The sequence below is a fragment of the Ascidiella aspersa genome, chromosome 3, assembly GCF_963924565.1.
Source record: "Ascidiella aspersa chromosome 3, kaAscAspe10.2, whole genome shotgun sequence".
NCBI classification, from domain to species: domain Eukaryota; kingdom Metazoa; phylum Chordata; class Ascidiacea; order Phlebobranchia; family Ascidiidae; genus Ascidiella; species Ascidiella aspersa.
The window spans coordinates 6,239,593-6,259,959 of NC_139449.1; the positions used below are offsets into that span (position 1 = coordinate 6,239,593).

General features: G+C 36.2%; 1 protein-coding gene and 1 long non-coding RNA gene across 3 annotated transcripts; one reads left to right on the plus strand and one right to left on the minus strand.

Moving 5' to 3' along the window:
- Positions 1–4,842: 4,842 nt before the first annotated feature.
- LOC146158932 (NACHT, LRR and PYD domains-containing protein 12-like) lies at positions 4,843–18,880 on the plus strand. The gene is made up of 10 exons (XM_083384746.1): positions 4,843–4,978; positions 5,506–5,623; positions 6,360–8,131; positions 8,983–9,135; positions 10,235–10,396; positions 11,023–11,175; positions 11,622–11,786; positions 16,781–16,945; positions 18,313–18,456; positions 18,741–18,880. Exons 1-10 carry the CDS (start codon positions 4,907–4,909, stop codon positions 18,816–18,818), a joined length of 2,982 nt encoding a protein of 993 aa, XP_083240872.1. The 5' UTR covers positions 4,843–4,906; the 3' UTR covers positions 18,819–18,880.
- LOC146158933 (uncharacterized) lies at positions 13,372–15,475 on the minus strand. 2 transcript variants are annotated; one of them, XR_014494677.1, is made up of 4 exons: positions 14,913–15,475; positions 14,578–14,660; positions 13,907–14,017; positions 13,372–13,690 (listed from the first exon to the last, which is right to left on the minus strand). It is a non-coding gene; the product is annotated as an uncharacterized LOC146158933 (long non-coding RNA). The 2 variants fall into 2 exon arrangements; XR_014494676.1 differs by having other exon boundaries at positions 14,578–14,640; positions 14,913–15,470.
- Positions 18,881–20,367: the final 1,487 nt, after the last annotated feature.

The following is a 20,367-nucleotide window of genomic DNA, read 5'->3' on the forward strand; positions in this document are numbered from 1 at the left end:
ATTCTAAGCCACACGAACTTTTAAAATAAAGTGCAACAAAGCTATCACGCAGCCCACAACTACACGATTACACTTAGCTATTCAAAAGTAACTCGCGGCCCAATAAAAATGGCTCTGCGGCCCACAGTTTGCCGACTATTGCTCTAGGGGTTACTAAATCCAGTGTTTGCCATTCCGTGCCTATTGCAAGATTTGTTCTTATTTTTATAATGTTTCAGAAAAAAGTACGAATCTGCATACTTAGGAAACTTTCTTAATTTTAAGTTGTGTTCTTATCTTGTCTTGATTTTATTTCTAATAATTTAATGTCTACTAAACTTATCTTGATGCACAAATAAGGCCAACTTTGGCAGTTCGAAATGTTTAAACCAAGAATTTCGCCAAAAGTCTCTCTAAAGGATATTTTTTTGATTTAATTTTGGTGAAATTAAAGATTTTTGCGTGAAGCACTTTTGTAAACAAGTCAAGTCCCAGTCGCGTCACTCGTAAGTTACCTGAATTTCACGTCAAGTTTTGTCGAATAAATAACAAGTCAAGTCCCATTCCAAGTCGTCGGTTGCCCAAGGAAAGTCCCAGTTAAGTCATAATTGTAGCAAGTCAACTCCAAGTCAAATCACCGATTTAAAAAAAAAAACGTGTTAAACTTTTACCATTGTAAAACACGTCTGATAATGAGCAATAACTCAACTAGAAAGTTATTGCTCATTATCAGATTGGTTATACACGTAAAAACAGCTAATAGTTTTACGGGAACAAATTGCGATAAATAGCTCCAATTGAAGGCATTGGTTCAAAAGGCTTAAGACAGATAAGGTCATTTAAAAACAATGACTTAAGTGCACTTAATGCAAGTCGTTCACTTTATCATTACCATACAGGGTTTACCAGTCGGAGAAAACACTTTTGTTGCTTAGAATGTTTTTTTTTTCTGATTTTTAGTATAGGCATTTTGGTTTTGCTTTTAACTCAGCTCCAAGTTTCTGGTGTAAACATTTTTGTATTTTTCTATAATAACAGCAATCGATTAATAAAAGCATTTTTTTCACGTTTGTTTGCTTTCTTGTTGTATTTACATTTCTTAATTGTATTGTTTGTGCCTTATAGCCTATTACGTAATTTTATTAGCATGTTTCTACTGATTTATCAAGTTGATTAAAATTCCTGCGAAATGCTTAGCGCTTTTACGGTTGCATTTCGTCCTATATGGTCACCTGCTTGTTTGTAGCGCAATTCTTTCTTCCTTCGCTTAAAGGATGTAGCCCATTTTAATCCTGAAGAAAAAAATGTTGGTTGAAAAGAAATGAAAATTGGGTATTGGGTATTTAAAACATTGGATTTATTTTGGCTTAAAAACTGTTATTCCGCTGCGCTCGCGTTTACAAAAACTCCGACTAACTCTTGTGTAACTCAAGCAAACTGTGTTTTTTTTTCAATTTAAAGTTCATTGATTAGTATAGTAGGGCCTATGAAGATGTATGGTCTTTCTTTATTATGATATTTTTCTGCAATATTACTGTTTGTATAAACGATATTTTCCTGCAACGTCATAAGTTTTTCTTACGGTTTGTGACTTCCTTAACTGCGACCACTCCGCATTTAATATATCATCAGTGACAAAGTTAACTTTTTTATTTATAACTAAATTGAAGAACCATGACATGGACAAGAGAAGTATATAAATTCGTTTTGGGACGAATAGGTAACTCACTTTGATAGCACCGTCTCATACAAAAACAGAAAATAGAAACTGCGTTTATCCGTTTCTCGAAGGGGATTTACCTGTTTTGTTACGTGACCAGTCTAGACTCCAGACGCCTGAAAACCTTGTGACCGAAGGGAGCGAAAAAGGGATAAAAGTGGGAAATTCGATCTGCGGTCTGCAAAACCATTGGCAACTAGCGAAGGCAGCGGCACTGTTAAGTGCTACTATAGCCTACTGTGTAACGCGAAACTAATTTAAAGGTGAAGGTACGGCAAGATGACTGTGTGTGTATGTTGAGCGCATGAAAGCTTTTGACGAACTGTAATAAACTTTCTAGATATTGTTTCGGGAAGTTTGCTAATGACTAGCCAACATATAATTTTTCTATTTTTCAAGAACAATTACGAAAATTTAATAGCTGATTTGATGACAAGTTTTGTCAAAACTTTGTAACGCAAAACTAATTGTTACGCAAAGTTGTTTCAACATAAGTGAAAAGCATAGTGTGTCAAAAGAAAATGCAGTCGGTAATGCACAGTTTTGAACGCTTTATTAGAACATTTGCCCAAAAAATTTCACTTGTGGCTCTAGCTAGTGCGCCTTCAATTTCTCTTCCATTATTCAAGCAATCAAACCCCACTGTTTAAGTGCAAGAGTGTAATTATTGTTGCCAGGGTTTGTCAAAATGCAATTCATATGCTAAACTTTGCATCGTGAAACTGATTTCAGGACATAGGTGATTATGTAATAATAATAATTGGAGTATTAAGTGCAAAAAAGCCTATAAAATATAAAATAAAACAGTTTAGAAATCATTTTTTTAATAAAACATGCCGAAAACAAAAAAGTTAATTCTTAAAATTTCAACGATCCACTATATTTAAGTGCGGAAGTTTGACTGCGTTGCTGAAATTGCAATACATCGGCCAAACTTGGTAACGCGGAACTAATTCGAAGGCGAACTGTTACAAGATAAATTGGGGTGTCAAGCACATAAAGCAGTATCAAGCAGTTTAGCAAGCTTTCCAAAAATGTTAACCAGGAGTTTGTTTTAAAGGCTAGCAAAGATCGGCTACAGTTGTTTACTAGCATTTCAAATTCAAATACGCATATGCAAGTATGCGACTGTAATTATTGATGGACAGGCTTATGAAACTGCCATATATCCTTCAATGGCTGTAACGCGACTATTGAATAGCAAAGCAGGACAATTGTATCAAGCTCATGAAACTAAATCACTTATGAACGCAGCAGTTTCGGGTGTTTTATGAAAAGTACGCCTGAAGATTTCACTTCTGGCCAGCCAACGTAAAAATGCTCTTATATTATTCAAACAGTCAAATAGACATATATAAGTATGGTATAGTTAAAGAGTTTGTGAAACTTCATCCATTCTATATCCGGAAAACATAAACGAAAGTTTCACTTTAGGTTACTTTTTTTCTACTGTTCAATTAGCCTTATACGCATACTTACTTGTGGCAGAGGTATTATATCTAGGTTTTGAAACAGACATTTAATGGAAGCAAAGTAAAAGTCAGATGAATTATAGTCTGTAAAGCCCATTGAAAGGACATTAAACAACAATGAAAATAGTTCATGAAGCTTTTTTGAAAAATATGCCTGGAAATTTTACTCAGTTTAGAGTTTCTCTTCTATATTCCAGCAGTCAATTACGATTACTTAAGTAAATGCTTTGAAAAAAAGTCTTACCGCCATATTTAGTTTACTTCTGTCCGTCGAACCCAAACTTTATACTGCAAACTTTCGTTGAACCTCCCTTATAAGCCATTAAAAACACCAGTAGTTCTCTTGCGAACCCATGTGCAAATGTAGGGTGGATCCGTGTTGAAATGCACGAACGCGACAAAATATTTGATTAAAATAATTTTTATTTGAGTAAATTGTCAAACCTTTTGATTTAAAAGGATACGTGGCGCCTTAGGGAAGACTAGGGCAAATACGTCACGCGGACCGACTCAATCAAATATAAACCTTAGCATTTTCTTCTTTATTATTTTAGAATAATTTTTACTGGACAAACTACACTGGTAAGGCATTTACTCATTTCTACGTTTATCAGCTTGTCATAAAAGGATTTTTTACAGTTGTTCTTTTAAAAAGGAACAGCACTATATCATATGTAATATGTGCATTTCATATTTTGTTGACCCGGCCCTCCAAGTCATTTTTTAATCTCATGCGACCCCTGTTAAAAATATCTACCTACTCCTGCCTTAGGCAAATCACGAGATTGACATATGACTTAGAACAACGGCATTTTTTTTTGTTTTGTTTTTGCGTCTAACGGCCCAACATTGCGTATAGTATCCATTGCGAGGTTTGATCAAAACCTATAGTTGTTAAGTATCACTGTCCTAACTAAACGCAGTATTACACGTTTTTGGTTACTAATGGACTTGTTACTGATTGAAGAAAATTATGGATGTTAGACAAGCTTAAATATCCAGTTGTACCTTTGTTTTTATAACGGAAAGAGGCCACAATTCTAAAAGCGGCCACCAAACGTGTTATATCGAAATATCCCTAAATAGATGTTTCATTAATTTTTTTTCCGCTGCATTGGTAACTCATACAATGCAGCTAAGATATGAGTCATAATTTTACTAAAAGCTGGCATCGCTTTTGCTGGTCGTGAGTCATCAAAGTTATCGTGTGATTTCACATAACGCCAGGTTTTAGCTAAGGTATTGTGTGTGCGCCGTATGGCAATGTTGTTTTGCAAAATGCTCAGCTGCACCGCCACAAGCTTTTCACTTTAGTCTTGCCAGTTTCAATTAAAACGTCACTAACGGTATAATGTTGAAATTTGAGTCGTTTGGATGAAATGTTTATGAAATCTGTCACGCTAGACAAGATATATTTTCAGAGTATGTTACGAAAGTTCAACAAACCTGTCTTAAATTCCTATTACGACAATATGTTTAACAAGAATGTATTTTAACACCACGCAGTGACAAAACCTCTAAATTGTCCTACTGCCAGAAGTGAAAAAAACGTTTGTTTTAAAACTAAATAATGATATGTTGCGCTTTAACAGAAAACATCGATACCTAAAGGGTAAAAAACTTACAGTGGAAAAGAACTTGAATAGATTGTTTTATCTTTTTTAACATATAGGGATTTGGTGTAACAGGTGATAGGCCTTATAAATACAGGCTTTTGGAGTAGGAAGCCATCATAATGGGTGCAAATCAAACAAGACCATTGGATATCGCTACAGGAGGTGGCAGCAGCGTTGACCCCCCTGTACAGGTAGGCCTATATTTGTTGATTTACGTTCACGCTTTTGGAGAGTTCAACCATGTTTGGTGACCCAAAACGTAAGCTACTGATTTTCAATCATTGTACCGCGGCCCACTATGTTGGCAAGTTAGGCTATTGTTGTTTTGTTGAAGGTGCTCTGGGTTTTGGTGGGCCGTAACATGAAAAAGTTTAGGTGTACTATAATACTGTACGGCATCACCTGCTTTGGGTTTCTATTAAAATTACAAGTACTTCCTATGGCGGTTTACTTGGGCAACTCTTTCTGTGAGGGGTAAGTTGGGGACGAATTCTCGTCAGTCAAAAAATTAAAATCTTCATTAAACTTACTTTTAACATTATTTGAGGCTGTACTGTAAAACTTAAAATTAAAAAATCAGAAATAAATTAGCAAAACTTGTTTTCACATCTTGTAAAATATTAAGGCCCATAAAATTGAAATAACAACCCAGTAAAAACCTTACCAACCCTTGCTGAATATTTAATTCTTTTGTTCCAATGTTATTATGCCTTTCCAGCTTGAGGGACAAGTTGAAGAAGTTACTACTGTAAACATTAAGGCCACGAATGTCTTCACTAATCCGACCATTCACATGAACGAGCCACCACACAATGACGTAGATATGGATCAAATCGGTAGGTTTGCCTCCTTGAAAAACTACTAGAATCATGAAAAGATTTTTTTGCAGACATTATATGAAATCAAGACCGCAAATTGAATAACATTAAGTTTGGAATAAAAAACAGTTCGAAATATGATCTAAACAGGACAAATAACTGTAATAATAGTAGGAATAAGGACTAATTCAAAATCGGACGTTCAGAATCCGATCTGAAGAATCTTTTTTTTTACCCAAACCGAACCCCTAACTGCACAACTAATAATTTCAAACCAAACCCAACCCATTACCCCTGGCCTACAGGGGCAATATTATATTCTCTTTGTTTACATTAGGCAGATATTCTCTTTGTTTACATTAGGCAGAAGGTGTAAGAAAAAAAAGACAGTTCTTCAAGTTTTTTTTTTAACTTTTCGAATTACAAATGTTGCACTTTCAACAATATTTTGTATCTATTGTCATTTTTCCTTTAAAATATTTTACCTATTTGATACCTTCCTCTATGGTTCATTGCTTACTTTGTTCTATAACTCAAATTCCTAATTCATCATTTGAGTTTCACTCATTTAAAAATTCACTTTAATTTTTATCTCATTGAAGATCTAAATATTTTTAATTTCCTATTAAAATTTTGAACTTAATTTCTACAGTTTTGTAGCTTGTTTTGGCTAAAGTTTATCAAATCCCTTTTCTCAGATATTTCTTTTAAGTGTTTACCTCCAATAAACTTTCTTCCATGCATTTGCTAACAGAAGAAAGATGGAGGCAAACGCTAAGCGATCGCGTCAAAGCTCTCGACGGACAAGGAAGATCTCAGTTTGTTCCTCTCGAAATCGTCCAAGAGGAAGAGCCGCGTCAGGAAGCTTTCGGCGAGGTCCTGCCTCTCCTCCGGGAATTGGACATGCGATACCTGCATCCGGAAGAACTGTTCGATGCCGCTAAAGCTCATGCACAAGAGCGCTCGCTTACAGAGTGCTCCGGTGTGGAAGCCCGGGAAGATTTTGTGAGTATACATGGCAGGATCGTCGGAGTGGTGGGAACGGCCGGAATCGGGAAGACGCGACTCGGAGTCCGTTTGCTCCTCATCGCCATCCGAGCTAGAGCGGCCGCCTACGTTTTCCACATAACCCTTAGCGATTTTGACTACACGCGCGAGTACAGCATTATTGAATTTCTCTCCAAGGCCTGCGGACTAGGATGGGAACCACCAGCCAATGACAAACTGCTGGACAACATAGCGGCCTCCCGCCATGTCTACATTGCGCTAGACGGACTGGACGAGGCTGGGTTTCCTCGCCTATCCTCCCGCTCTGAAGCTATCAGCCTTCGCGGCCGTGCCAAGCCGGATGTAATCCTTAAAAGCCTCCTCTCAGGTCGTCTCCTGCCCTACGCCTTTAAAATCCTCATCTCGCGATCTGGCGCCTACCACGAGCTGCATCCCTTCTGCAAGCCGTTATTCACAGTGATGGTGCTCGGGATCAATGACGTCTCTCAGGGTCTGCTTTTCCGCGCTCTCTGTCCTGTTCAAGCTGATTTCGACAAGGTTTCGCGGGCTTTGGAATTAAATGCGGCAGCCAAGGCGCTCTGCCACATTCCGATCTTCGCCGAAACCCTGGTCCCGTACGTTTTGAATCAGCGCAATGGCGACGAGCATAAGGTGATCTCCATCTGCGACGTCTTCACCTGTTTCGTGGGCGATTGCCTGCGCAATCCCAGCCGCGATTATGAGCCAAAGGTGGTCGAGCAACTTGCGGCTATCGCCTTGGACGGAATGCATCGGAATGTGCGGTTGTTTGATGTGGAGGACCTGCGCGGGATGCAGTTGGATAGCTTCTCCCCCTTCCTTCGGCTTAAGATGATGCGGGAAGGCCGCAGTCTTCGTATCCTGGCCGGCGACAAGCGCGTCTTTTTTGCCCACCGGCTTTGGCAAGAGTACTTTGCCTCCGTAAATCTCATGTTCTTCACCGAACTGGACGATTTTGAGGCTGCGCTGACTAACCTGGCTGATGAAAAGTGGGAAATGGTGATGCGCTTTCTCTACGGATTTCTCAACTCGTCCGTACAGGCGAACGCGCGCCCGTTGGTGCCTGCGGGGATTCGAGGCGACTTTTCCCGCCGAAGCGAGCTGCTGCGCCAAATGTGTCTCACGAGGGCCGAGGAATGCCAGCAAACCGCGGTAAGAGACTTCCCGGTGTCGCTGGCCACGCTGCGCCGCATGGACTCGCAAGAGCAGTGGGGACGCTTTCAGATGCGCCCCGACGACGCCCGACTGCTGCGTCTCTGCGTCTGGGCGCACGAAGCACGAGATGAGCAGCTTTCTGCGGCGTTGGGCGACAGCATTCCCGGCGAAATCCTCGTCTCGCGACTAGTGCTATCGTCGCAGGCCGCCGCCCTTTGTTATGTGCTGGCGACGCGGCAACGACGACAGGTCGTAATCAACGTGGGCGCCTACAGTGAACCGGCCACTTTTGATGGTGATGGCGCCCAAGTCTTTCTACGAGGCATCGCCGGCACAAACCACAAGGTATGGTTTAAGCGGGATTACGAAGCACTTTGTGTTTGCATCTGTGCGTCAGCCCATACTTTTTTCGTTTGATAACGTTTGTGACTACTGGCCCAGCCACACATCCAATGCGGTTTTGTTTAAGGTAGAAAAAGTATAGATAACATTATGACATAATAGTTTTTCGGGGACTTTTTAGCAGTTTGGGCCACCTTTTCGTAATGAATTAACAACCAAATTTTACCTTGTTTTTTTTCCATCGTGTTCACTGGCCAAAGCATTCAGATTTGCTGTTAAAGTAATACATATATGCCCTAAAATAGAAAGGAGTTTAATTATTAAATCAATTCAGTTACAACGGGAATCCTCGGGCGTCAAGTTTAGTGAGTGTTACTTCAACCAGGCGAAAAACTAGTTTTAATTTTAATCAACCTTGTATAACGGGCACCGAGTTGCTGCAATGTAGCTTTGGCATCGAAAACCGAAAGCAATTCTAAAAAACACTTGAGCTTTCAGTGTTGTGAGGGTATTGAATGTGTTACATTATATACTTTAAATTAATATTCAGCATAATAAACTCAATAAGCTGAGTTAGAACAACGACTTAGGATGAATATTTATTTGCTGCATTTTAACTAATACCCAAGATGGTTCGTAGGTTAAAAGTTGATATTTAATTAGTGAGATTTCAAATTCTGTTGGCAGTATTGTAATAACTACACTTGACTTTAGTGCACTTAGGCTAAGTCACTCTATTCACCTGACTTCGACTCAAGTCTTTACTTATTCCATGTCAACGCGACTTGTTCACCACACTGCTGTTAGAAAAGTTTTGGTGACCCGATTTGTAACCCAAGAATCCGTTTCCACAGATTCGTAAGTTCCACGTACGTAACGCAAACTTCCACTTCGAAACACTTCTGCTCCACTTGGACAACTTGTGCCAACTAGAATTGCAATCGTGCAATTTGTCGCCTGCCAACGTCCGTGATCTAACTCAAAACCTAAAGGAAAGACAGCAATCCGTAAGGTTTTAGTTTTTTTGTATTAATCATTGTTTTCAAATTTCCACCTAAATGTAATACGCTCTTCAGTTTACGTTTTTTATGCGTAACGTTTGCTTTGCAATACTTTTGTATAGCACATCTAGTTTGACCTTCGTGCCTGTACGGTTTTGGTAACTTTTTAATAATTGTCGAGAAACTGGTGTATAATAACGATACATTGCAGGCCACAAAAATGTTCTGCTTAACAAAATATAATTGACCAGAATTTATATCATTTGGGCAAATTGGTTGAGTTTGAACCATTGTTTTGACATAATACCCAAATGTTGCGCCTTTTTCTCGCTATTTTAACGTTTAAGGAGCAAACTATTGCTGTCAATCGAACGTGGCATTTTTTCAATGAATGTATCATTTATTTTGATGCCAATGACTTGGATTGAACTTGAGTTGCTATCGAAAGTAATTAACTTAAAACTAAAAAGTTCACACCTCCGGGCCAATCAGGACAACGTTGGATTGGATACGACGTGAAAACTTTGTTTAAACTACTGGTTTGATCACATTTGCGTTATCACCGATCATTTGAAGAAAACTTCATCATTTAAAATTCGCGTGTGGAAAAAAAGCTAACAAACTACTCCCTGTATGCTTCAAGAATATTAGACATATTTCCTAAACTTTGCACTGATGCACTCAATCGAAAAAAATCGTTTCTCCACTTGTTTGACTTTTGTTTTCCTTTTTTTAAACTATAGGCAAAGCGACGGGACATTTTATGTCATGTCCAGCGAAAAAATGCTGTAGAAATCATGCTCTGTATTACTCGGACCTGGTGAACCGGTTTCTTTTCGTGCCCGCGCTTAAGTTTTGATAGCAACGACATACAATTATCGCGCAGCACAGTGCAGTTTTTCTGTAAGACAAAATTATCGTGTTTTAGCCAATTATGCGTTATACATAAATTAACGTGTCGACGATAAGACACACCAAAGCTTAATATCTGCTATCCCAAGCGTACTGAAGTGTTTTTCAAAGAAATCCCTTGTTGTCCATCAACTTTACCTATGGTTAACAGATGAAAAGAAAACGTACAATGGCGTTCTCAATTATTCGACAGATCGACGTGTTGGACTTGAGCGGAAACAACTTGGACGAAAGTTGCGTGAAATACTTGGCTCAGGCAGTTGATAAGATCGATCGCCTTCGTTTGATGAACTGTCGAATCCCTCGCGCTACAAATTGCCTTCTTGCTGCAGCCATCGGGGAACGAACTGGAAAGGTAACTAGGCTGAAGATTATACTTCTAATAATATACAAAAAATATTTCTTGGCATTCAAGATTGGAACTAGAATTAGGGTGCATCGGTTCTATCTGGCAGTAAAGTTCTATACATTAAACTAAAATGTGTGCTAAAAGTATAATTAATCAATTCGCATTCATTTTGGTTAATTAGCATATTATTTTTAAAATAATTCAAAGCTAGTACACCACAATTTTCAAATCAAATCAAAAGTTTTTTTGAAATACTATATTGCGAGTGACAACTGTATTAAAAAATGCTTGGTTGTTTTCGTACGTTCTTCGATCCTTTATATTCTTACAATACCTAGTAGAACCCGACTTTACAAGTTATTAACAAAGCCATTAAAAGCTACAATAGAAGGCATTTTCGTTTAATTTGTGTAACTCAAAATTTCCCAAATGTACTTGGCAGTCCATTTTTCCTGAAGTATGTGCTATATTCATAATCCCGATAGCGTTTAGTTCGAATCTCGTCAAACCACATGTGTTTTGTAATACTGTTTTCGTAAAGAGTTAATTTAATGTAAAATATATTCCTACGAATTTGAGAAGAGTGATTTTTTATCGTGAGACTTTTCTGCCAAAAACGGATATATGTACAGATGGAAGTTGTGAATCTGAGTCAAAATGAAGTGGACATACAAGCCTTGTCGCGCTGCGTTCATAACATCAAGTTGCTGGGTCTACAAAAGTGTGATCTTGCTGGCAACGAAATGGAACGCTTTGCAGATCAAATTGCTGCGATAGATGACCAAGTAAGGGCATGATACAATATAATAGCTCATTGCGTGAAGTTTAGCTTAATTATAGGATTTAATTCCAACGTTGCTACAGTAATTGAGTATTAAATGCTGTTTTAAAATATAGATACTTGCCTTTGAAAGATATAAGATGCCATCTTTGGCAGCTAGAAGGCAAATATGTAATACTTGTCCTTATTTTTTTTAAGTTAGTTCGTCGTTTTATATAACACGAATTACTATTTGATGCCTATTTCTAATATTAGTGAACATTTTTAAACGCATTGTCGTATGGTGTAAAACACTAATATGTTCTCAGTTCTAAGTAAGATGCTTATTTTGTACGTTGATTTAAAATATTTTTATACAGGTTACCCAAACTGTAAACACATTTTTTTATAGAAATACAGGCAAAATATCAATAGCATCGAATATGGCTGAGCGGTGCTGTTTTGTTGCAGATGGATCTGCTCGACTTGTGCAGAAATAACACGATCGGTGCTTCTGGGTTGAGGAACCTATCACATTGCGTTCACAAGATTCAATCACTTCTCCTCTTAGATTGCGATATCCACGGCGGGGACCTTGAGGAACTGTCGAACGCAATCGCTGTTATGCCACAACCGGTGAGTTACTCCTACCATTAACATAAATGAGGACCGTATCACTTTCTTGAATAACTTAGGGCAGGGTTTCCCAAAATTTTCGGACCACGGACCACTATTTGTGAATCTGTTTTTACGCGGACCGCAATACAAAGCTTTTTTTATATATTTTTTTTATTTTATTTTATGTTTTTACAAAACTGACAACATCAATGGGACGGAAATTTTTGCGTAGGCAAACGGTTGAAATGATCTCAACAAAACCGAAAATTCCGAATGGCGATAAGAATATATTATTACGTCATAGACGAGAAATACGAGAATTTTTCGTAAACAACTTTTTGACTACAACAAAGCCACAACAAGCAATATTTACGATATTGGATAGCAAAAGCTTTCGAAATCTCTAAGTTGTGAATAACTGCGGCAATTACCTTTGAAAGGGTATCGTACTGTACAACATATATGTGCGACTTTTTAATTTCTTGTCATATCGTCACGGACCACCTGTGCAGTTGTCACGGACCACCAATGGTCCGCGGACCACAGTTTGGGAAACCCTGACTTAGGGAGCTGTTTTTCAGTGTTGCAACGACTAAGCCCATCACTTGACTTAAGTGCACTTAAGTCAGTGTGTTCAAATGACTTGACTTGACTTAAGTATTTTAGGCAAAATTACTTGACTTGACTTAGGGTTTTGGGCAAATGACTAGGAGTGTAAAACTGAAACGAGTAAGGCCGGGATACATTTAATGAAAATGATTGCTTATTATGTTAAAAAAAATATCCTGATGCACTCTTTTGTCACGAAACAGTAAACGACACATTACAAATTAAAAATACTCCTGTATAAATGTTGCTTGCTATAGGTTTCATTTATGTTATTTTTTACTTGAAGTATTGCTCACAATCGGACTAGATGGCTGATTTTAATAGTTTCATGTTTTATTATTAAGACAAGGACTTGATTTGAAGTTGATTTGTTCTTATGATGACTTGGACTTGGACTGGGACTTTTAGTCATTCGGAAAGTCATAACTCGACTTACACTGTTAGCAAAATTGGGTATTCAATACCCAAAATCATTGGGTACTTTTTTGTCAAACAGGGTACGCTCGTGGGGATTCCCAATAAATATTTTTGGGTAATTAATACCCAAAATACCTTGGGTACCACTGATATCTACCTAATCTAAATTATTGGGTATCACATTATTTTACCTAAATTACATGGGTAACATAAGCCTGTACCTAATTTAATTTCCTGGGTACGCTCGTGGGGATTCCCAATAAATATTTTTGGGTATCGCATTGTTCCACCCAAATGGTATTCTTAGGTAATATTAGGTTGTACCCACTTCACTTTTCTGGGTACGCTCGTGGGGATTCCCAATAAATATTTTTTGGTATCGCTTTGTTCCACCCAAATGCTATATTGGGTAATTTTAGTTCGTGCCATACAAAATATTCAAGGTACATTTGTCGAGAAATTCAACATTGTTGGGTAGAAAAATAATTCACCCAAATAATTTTGCATTCACCACAATTTCTAAGAAGCAAATAAGAAAGAGTATTTGAAAGAACACTGTTGTAACAAATGGAACTTGACAAATAAAAATACAAAAGAAAAAACAACATAAGGAAAAAAAATACCAAAATTACAATGAAAATAGCATCATTTTGCAAACAATAATTATAATCAACGTATCACTAACATTTAAGAACGTTTCACCAAAAAGACTATAAAAAATGAAGGGCTAAACGTACATGTGGGGACATCACTCATATTAAACACACAATGGTATATACATAAGTGGGGTTAGATTTTTACAACAGTAGTTTTTTTCTGCACTGACAAACACTGCTATAAATGGTTATTTGGGAGTCCTGGACAGCCCTCGTAACATGATATGTGGTTGTCTTTTTCTACAAAAACAAAATATGTCCTTCACTTAATGCAAACTAAGTTTTGTGATCCTTCTCAAAAGCCATTAGACAAATATATTCTACTAATCTAAACATATATGAATTGTAAAATAAGTAATGTTAACAGTATCAATTTTAGGCAACATTAGTCTTTATTGTTTGGAGTTATTTTATTGTATATTATCACTTAACAGGAGCTATAAACATATTTCTTACCAGGAGAATAGTTCTTTGTTTTTCAATGGCGTTTGGTTAATTTGCTTCACCTGACCAGATACGGTCCGTTGTTAAGCATAGTGGACACTGCTGATAATAATCCTTGCTTGTCTGTAAAAAAACACATGAAGTTAAAACGAAATTATAGTGCCGTAGTCTGTATGTGCCTATACTTTAAAATAATATCACTTACTACATGCATATTTGTGTTTTTATACTTAAAATTAGGGATGTCTAATACAAGAAAATTTAGGCAAAACGTACCGGGATCTGATCCAATACCAAATTACGTCATTACTATATTAAAATGAGCAAAACAAATTTATAAGTGCATTTACAGGAAAGACTCTTTAGTGATTTTTAATGTAAAATTTTCTCAGAAATTTAACTTCAAATTAGAAAACACTACAGTGGATCGAAAAACATGGCAAAGTGCATAAATTAATATGATGAGAAGTATCGATACTAATGGAATTTGGTTTATCAGTAACCTATAGTTCCAATAAGTGCAATAGTTAATGTTACAAAACTATTTAGGTAAACAAAATTGCCTCATGTAAAGCATTTTACTATATAAATCACACTTGTACAAATAAAGGTAATATCTAAAAACAACATTGACAATTATTACCATATAAAATAGCAAAATATTGCAAATATTAATTTTGTACCTCTAATGGCTTTTTGTAACTCTTATCCACTGAGACAACTTCATTTTTTGCAGTTTGGGATTGCTGAAAGATGAAAATAAAAACTAAAATAAATGATTTAACAAAAGAGAAATTGTCTTTTTATTTGGATAAGGGTGGGTCAAATAGTATTATATTAATTATTTATTAACATTGCTTAACCTACAAGTTTTTGGTGTGAACTTGACTGGGTCCAACAATAAGATCACCAAAAAAGGTAAAGTAGTAAATATCAGTGGGGTATATTTTCTTGTTTCTTTTTCAAAAAAAGTGTTGACATATAAATTAAATCAAAAAACAGTAATGTTTTAACTTACCATAAAAGGCTTGACCTAGACATGTCCACCTTCCTTTTCTTTTTTATCCTAATCTTTTTAAAGTTGAGAACACGATAACTGCAACTGGCTGATGTTTATCACACTTCTTACATACACATAACTTATGTGGTTCGCAAACTAACTTTTAGACGCGCGCTTGGCGAGACAAAGGCGTTTTTAGACGCGCGCTTGGCGAAAGAATGCCTCTCGCTTAACGGAGTGTGACGTCTCGCGCCGAATTTCAAAATTTAAAATCGACGCACCAATTTGCCGTTATTTAAATATTTGTACACCTAATAAGCGTTATAACAAACTGGAGTATTTAATGTATGTTAGGCTCTAAGCTACTGAACTAACTCATAACGGTATGCCTAATAGATTAATAAGTGAAATAGGACGTTATGGTCCGCCGATTTTTCATCTTAAAACAGTCGCATTAATCACTGTCATAACTAGTTATATTTCTAACATAACCACTATCGAACAAGTTTTGTGTTGATCATTACGATGAACAATAAAATGTATGATCCATTAATTTGTTTTTTATACCCGGTGCTAAACTTTACCCAAGTTTGTTTTGGGTTAAATCTATGAATGCCCAAAGTTCCCAAACCCAATTATGTGAACATTCCTTACCCAACATTCTACCGATATTATTTGGGTACATGTTGACTATACCCAATTTATTTATTTTGGGTACAAATCTCGGCTCTGAATTTGGGTATAAAATCCTACTACCCAATAATATATTTTTCTTTAATTGGGTAGCATGTTTTTTTACACAAGAAAAAATCAAAATTATATTGAGTAAATCTACTTGGGTTGTTTTTTAGGGTACCCAAATTATTTTGCCGTTTTTCGGGGTAAACTCATGCACTACCCAAACTGAATGAAGTAACCATTATTTTTTTCCTCGCCCTGTATGTATAGTATCCCCATTTGGTTCATTTGAAGAATTTGTTTGTCCAAAATTTAGGTTAGAATCCTTGAAACAGTCTGCTTGTGTGTATTTAATTTTTAGGAAGTCATAAGTACCCAATTTGTTAATTAGGTATTTGTTAACTTTACCCAATTCACCGATTTTTGTGTATTTAAGTTGACTTGATTTTGTAAATAAACCAAACTGTACGTTTTAAAATTTGCTTTGGAGTCTTGTTTCATGCTAAGCTGAAACCACTGTTTTTATGAAGTTAAGAGTACCCATTTTGTTAATTAGGTATTTGTTAACCTTACCCAATTCACCGATTTTGGGTACATGCGTTTTGGGTACAAAAGCTCATACCTAATTCTTTTAGGGTGTTATGATTACCCAATTCGAGAAATTGGAATTGGGTACTTGTGATTAATACCCAATTTTCCTGTTTTGGGTAGAAACGTTCCATGAATAATTGGGTATGAAATCTTACTACCCAAAAAAACATTTTCTTCCAATTGGGTAGCATGTTTTTTTACCCAACAAAAAAGGGAAATTTCTTATGAAAAACACGCTACCCAATTCTACTTGGGTAGGTTTTAAGGGTACCCAAATATTTTGGCCCTGTTTCGGGGTAAACTGTTGCACTACCCAAAACTTTTTCAATGAAGTACCCAATATTTTTAACAGTGTAGGCTAAGTTAATTTACGAATGACTTGATTGAGAATCAAATCATTTTAAAATGACTTGTTTGCGACACTGGTTAGAAAAAAAGAATTATATGACTAATTTTACTCAAATATTGTAAACGTCGTTTGTCGAAATAACTAGCAAACAAAGCAAAGGTCAAACGACTAAAGCCTAAATTATAGTGTTCAATTACCGTGCTTTAAGTCCACTGAGACTAAGTCAAATGGTTATTAAAGTAGGATTAACCAATTAATACTTTCTCAGATCCAGTGGCTAAGCTTAGGACGGAGCGAAAGACTGGGGTCAGTTGGCCTGGGTCACTTATCCGGATGCGTCCATAACATCAAGTCTCTTTGGCTGGACGGATGCAACGTAACACCCGATCAGCTTCCGGATTTGGTCAACGCCATAGCTGAACTGCCACGACCGGTAAGTTAAACAGTTGAAAAAATATTAAATTAAAAATGTTCCAGCTTCGAAATGCAGTCTTACATGATGATCTTTACAAAATTAGTTGCTAACTCTTGTGTTACATTATTGATTTAAGACGCGAAACTTAATCATAAAAGTAATTAGATAATGCAGATGGAAAAAACAGTGTTGTTTAAGGACGTCAGACTGTAACATTGAGGTACAAGGTTGTTCCATTTGATAAAAAGTGACCCCAAAGAGACAGGTTTTTATGCAATGTATGTTTGCCCACCTCCTCAATTTTAAGAAATGTTTTACTTGAAATTTTTCTGCCGCTGTCGTATTACGCCATCGAGCGCAAATGTCAACCTTTTGGATCCACAAAAGTCTATGTGCTTTGTAGGAGGTGCCTTTTGTGGGAACTAGCTCCTGTATTATTCACGCAGGTTATGCTTTTAGCGCAAGCGAAGCGTAATAAGCCGCAAAAGACGTGTATTTGATTTTGGTTTTATTTGCCTTACAATATCCAAGCCACTTATGGCATTGCTTTGCCATGGTATTTCGATGCGCTAAAACCCGAAAAACCCTGTTATATTCTAGCTTTTTGATGAGCATTGTAATTAATATTGCGAAACTATATTTTGTTCTTCTTGTTTCATAAGGATGTGATCATGTGACCAATCCAGCCCGATAGTGTATATTATTTTACGACTTGTTCAGTCGCGGAAATTTTATAAGTTACACCCTTCTATTAAACGTACTTACTGGATAGGTAGTTTTACGTCTGAAGTGTGCTGAAAAGTACAAAGTATGTTGATACAGACAAAAAAGTATGCCAAATAATTTTCGATAAAATACTAACACTTTTTATAATAATCTTTGAGTACTGGTAGTTAATTAAAATATTTTTGGGCACAATTGTTCTTAGTGAAAATAAAGTTATTTATAAGGATGTGGAGTTGCCTTTTGTCAATTTTTGGTTTCAAAACAAAACGTTTTGGTCAACAAGCATTTTTCATCATTGACTGGTTTACGCCAGAATATGAGGACGAAAGTTAAAAAGTAAACGAAAATATTTTGATATTTTGTTTGAAATAGTTTTTTTGTGAAAAATTTACTGTGGGTTTCGGCAAACGTTCAGTACAACAACAAACTCTCTAACGCCAAAATTTTGTTCAATGTATAAGGGCTCAATTTTTTGTTTAAAATTTAAAGCTCTAGCAAGGCTAAAGCTATAGTCCTTTCCCTGTTTCCCCTAAATTGTCCATAGAATCCACCTTTGTTTTTAATGAATTTAATTTGATTTTGTTGGAAATTCCGCTTTAAACAAGGCAGCAACCGTGTTAGCGACATTTTTTCTTCCTCATATTATTAATGCATTTTAGATGAAGGCCTTAAACCTGGACTCGAATCCACTGGGTGACAATGAAGTCGAATTGCTGACGAAATGCATTCACAAAATCTCTGTTCTGAGTATCACAGGTTGCAGGTTTACACAGGCAGGAATGTATCTACTCCGTAATGCTGCTGTAAGTTTATCAGATCTTGATATAACATAAGTAGGCTAACGCTTGGTGCACACCAGGTCTTGTTTGTTTTTTCTAATTTTTACATAAATTAATGCTCACAATTGATCAACAAATTTGATGAAATTAGGAATTTATCTTAACAAATTACATTTTGAATTCATGTCGACTTGCTAGCAAAACCGTGATTTGGCCTGAAGTCGGATATATAGTCGAGAAACCTGTTGTAATGGCTTTTTTAATACAAGTGCTATTTTCAATAAACTTTCGTATTAATTTTTATCCAGGGATCACGGACGATTATTAACAAAGGGGAGTTCAGGATTGTAACCAAATACACTGATGATGACGATATGGTCAACTGATATCACCCAAGATATTTATAGATTTTATACTTCATTTTATTTTTCAAGACCGGTCAGCGAGAAGAAATAATATATAAGTGAAAAAATGCGGTTCCAAATAAACAGTTTTTATTCCACTTTAGTAATATATTTCTCGATACCACTCATGTTAGCAAGCGAAGTTTACAGCAAGAAATATAGCAGTAAAAGTAAATGCAATTGTTCGTTTTTGTATGTATTTCTGCACTTTTAATCCAAGTATTACTAAAATATAAAACTAATGTCAAGATCTGCAATTAATATGTTTGGCGTAAGATTTACACCACCTAACCCTGTTTGGTTCTTTCCATAATGCTGACATTACATTTGCACTCTTTTTTGTCGCACTAGTTTTCTAATCGTTTATAAAAATTTTTTGTGATTTTACAGTTGTATATTGGGTGTTTTTGTAGATTTATCATAGTAATTTTATTACAGAATACGTTTTGTTTCCTTGGTTTCAAAGCCTTGTTCGATAGATGGTATTTACCACAGATCTTCGTAGTACATCATCTTTGAGCCACTTTAAACGGATTTTAACCGAGAAAAAAATATTATTTAAATAGAAGCATACTGTAATAGTGTAGTAACATAAGGTTCTTTATTTTCGTCATGAACATAATTAACCATCAAGGTGTTTTCAACAAACCCATGAAAATAATATAAAACGATTGATAACATACATAATACACACAGCTAAGCCCGTTGTTTGGCTAATAGAACTCTTCATTTATTTTTTTGTTATCTAATAACGACTCTATATGTCAATCTATATCTGTCGCTCGGTTAGACTCTCTGTCCAAAATCATATTTAAGCTATGTTCAAAATATAAAGTGCCCACCGTTAACTGTAATTTCTGTGATTAGCTTGACAGGACCAGAAGGTTGTTTTGTTAAGTGTTACAAAGCACTTCACTTTTTAATGTTATTATAACTGTGGAAGTGACATTTTTTACCGTTGCATTAGATCACACTTCATGACTGAAATATACAAGTAAAACTGGAAACGGATTAACGCAGAAACCACCTCAATATTAATGAAGCAGAGTGTAGTTATTTTGAAATGAAGAAGTCCAAATCAAGCCATTTAAAACATACCTTAAATCCAAGTAGTCTTTTACAAAAATACGTCAAGTCCCAGTCATCAGTTGCCCAAATCAAGACTGTATGAATGAAAGTCAATTTCAGTCATGTTTTTGACGAAAAAATAAAGCGTTAAACTAATAAGTTGGTAAACTCGGACGACTATGACCAAAACTCTACTAAAAATAACAAAAACACAATCTACAGTATGAAAATTGTTTTAGAAACAAAAATAACTTTAACTAGTTCTAAATATTTAAGGAAAACACTCAATTTTACCGTAGGTATTTGACAAAATGACTTAAGTTCAAATCAAGTCATTTGAAAGCAGTGACTAAATTCAAGTCATTCCAATACTGCAAACAAGTGTTGAAACTAACGTAACCTCTTATAATCGGATGGGGGGCATGGAAGCGCAAGTTTCGGAAATCCCCAAACTGACTAAATA